At 40.0% G+C, this 2,330-nt stretch overlaps 1 protein-coding gene across 1 annotated transcript; it reads left to right on the top strand.

Moving 5' to 3' along the window:
* The first annotated feature begins 1,485 nt into the window (after nt 1-1,485).
* LOC109860912 lies at nt 1,486-1,887 on the top strand. The gene has a single exon (XM_020440328.1). The coding sequence runs from the start codon at nt 1,486-1,488 to the stop codon at nt 1,885-1,887; it is 402 nt and encodes a 133-aa protein (XP_020295917.1).
* The last annotated feature ends 443 nt before the right edge of the window (nt 1,888-2,330 follow it).

Raw genomic sequence — 2,330 nt, 5'->3', positions numbered from 1 at the left:
GAATAAATCTGTGTCCAATAATTTTGTGTCCAATAATTTGGTGTCGAATCGATCGGTGTCGAATCGTACTGTGGTCAAACGGAACACGCCCGATAATATAATCGTAGATGGTATACGATTCAAAGCAACACAAGAATTGTACGAATTAATTTTCATGAAATGTCCAAAGAGCGAGTTATATACCAAAGAAGATAAGCAACGATACACAAAGATACTAGACATAACACTTGCTCATAGAAAACATAACAATAGGCTCGGTGCAATACTGGGTAACAAGGGATACAAATACAGATACATAATTGCACCTTTAATATCCAGTGTGCGTACTAAGCAAGGGAAAGTTGTACCGCGTAATATGACGCTAAGCGATCGTAAGATCGAGTACGCGCACTGGGACGATCCCAATGAACTCGTCGACCGTCTGCGNTTGCTAGACGCATCCCGTCAGGCTAGCTATATTTCTCACGACAACGAAATCCTGTCGATCATCGAGAAACTCCGCGAAGCGGGATTCATTATAAATTAAATAGCGCGTCGGCGTTAGAGTCAGTCGTGTGCGCGTCATCATGCCAATCAACAAATTTGGAATATCGCTCGGAACACATGGAGCGTCGATGTTTTATTATTATGAAAGAGAAGCAATACTGCAAAATTACATGCGTATTAACGCTCTCTGCTTTATCGGTTCCGGCTACGATGCAAGGTCGCGTAAGATACTGCATGTAGCGCAACCTGATACCGACACTGACGCCGCCAACAAACGATATGTAGATATGTACGTCACGAGTGTAAATGAATGGCAAGAGACACGTGAGAGAAAAATTATTGCATTGCAACAAGACGTGCAAGCGTTGCGCGACGCTATAAAACACATGCAGCGTACACTTCAATATCTATCAAACCAAAATAAAACGACTGACACAGTAGACATATAGTAAGACATCTCTGGCGACGAATCGTGTTACAATCGAAAAACAACGTCTCGTAGAAGAATTGCATGCTCCGGCAAGAAGAAATTTTCCCCGTAGACGCGTTATCGTACGCGGGTACGATAATCTCTGGCAAGCGGATGTGGTAGAGATGCGTCCGTATTCGCGCTTACACAGAGGCTACCACTACATACTTACGGTTATCGATGTGCTGAGCAAATACGCGTGGGCCATACCGCTTAAGAGTACAAGTGGATGTGATGTCGCCAAAAGTTTTGCAGGAATATTTTGGGATAACAAACGATGTCCAAACAATTTGCAAACTGACCGTGGAAAGGAATTCTACAATATAGATGTACAAACACTGATAAAGAAGCATAACATTAATCATTATTCCACCTATTCTGTTATGAAGGCTTCAAGTGTTGACCGATTCAACCGTACGTTGAAGAACGACATGTTTAAACAATTTACACTTAACGGAACCTATAAATGGATCGACATATTACCGCGTCTTCTTACGGAGTACAACACGAGAAAACATTGAACTATTGGAATGCGACCTATTGATGTTACCCCAGCAATCGCCGAGAAGCTCTTAACCACGGTGTACAACAATGTCAAGATCACAAGGCCAGCACGATTCAAAGTTGGTGATCCGGTACGTGTGAGCAAATTCAAAACAGTATTCGATAAAGAATATACGCCTAATTGGACGACCGAAGTATTTAAAATCAATAAAATACAAACGACCTATCCTGTGACGTATCTGCTTGAGGATTCACGCGGACAATCTGTTGCTGGAGGATTCTACGAATACGAACTGCATCGCGTTGCACATCCAGACGTTTATCTCGTGAAAAAAGTATTACGCAAAAATGGTGAGAAGGTTTATGTAAAGTGGCTAGGATTAGACGAGTCATACAACTCTTGGATAAATAAAACTAATGTTCTGTAAACACATTATATACGAAATATATATAAATTACAACATATAATTATTACACATATTAAATGACAATATATACATATAATATACATTTAATCTATATTATACACATTTTCTTGTGGTATTTTATAATGTCTCCATGGTAATGTTTCAGTAGAATCGGGTACGATATATCGCTTATCGTCATACGGACTTAGAGCAAGTTTTGATTCAGACATAGTGTATACTTCGTGTGTCTTTGATCGTATACACGACTGTCGACAAATCTTTTCAGTTTCATCGTTCAAACACTGCTTGTAATCGTCGAACGTTAATGTTCGCGCTACGACGCTACTCTTTACACCTTTGGCCTTTTTTGTGTTTCTCTTTCCATCCACTTTCAATGCGTACAGTTTTGCTCTAAGTCCGATGAATTCAGTCATTATTATTCCGTTATTTTTATCCTTCATCAA

The sequence above is a fragment of the Pseudomyrmex gracilis genome, unplaced genomic scaffold, assembly GCF_002006095.1.
Source record: "Pseudomyrmex gracilis isolate BER0280 unplaced genomic scaffold, ASM200609v1 scaffold_507, whole genome shotgun sequence".
NCBI classification, from domain to species: Eukaryota; Metazoa; Arthropoda; class Insecta; order Hymenoptera; family Formicidae; genus Pseudomyrmex; species Pseudomyrmex gracilis.
This window is presented reverse-complemented; position numbering and strand designations above follow the sequence as displayed.

Bases quoted from the DNA above. Each gene is read 5' to 3' on its own strand.
- LOC109860912 (XM_020440328.1), top strand. From the start codon at position 1,486: ATGCGACCTATTGATGTTACCCCAGCAATCGCCGAGAAGCTCTTAACC.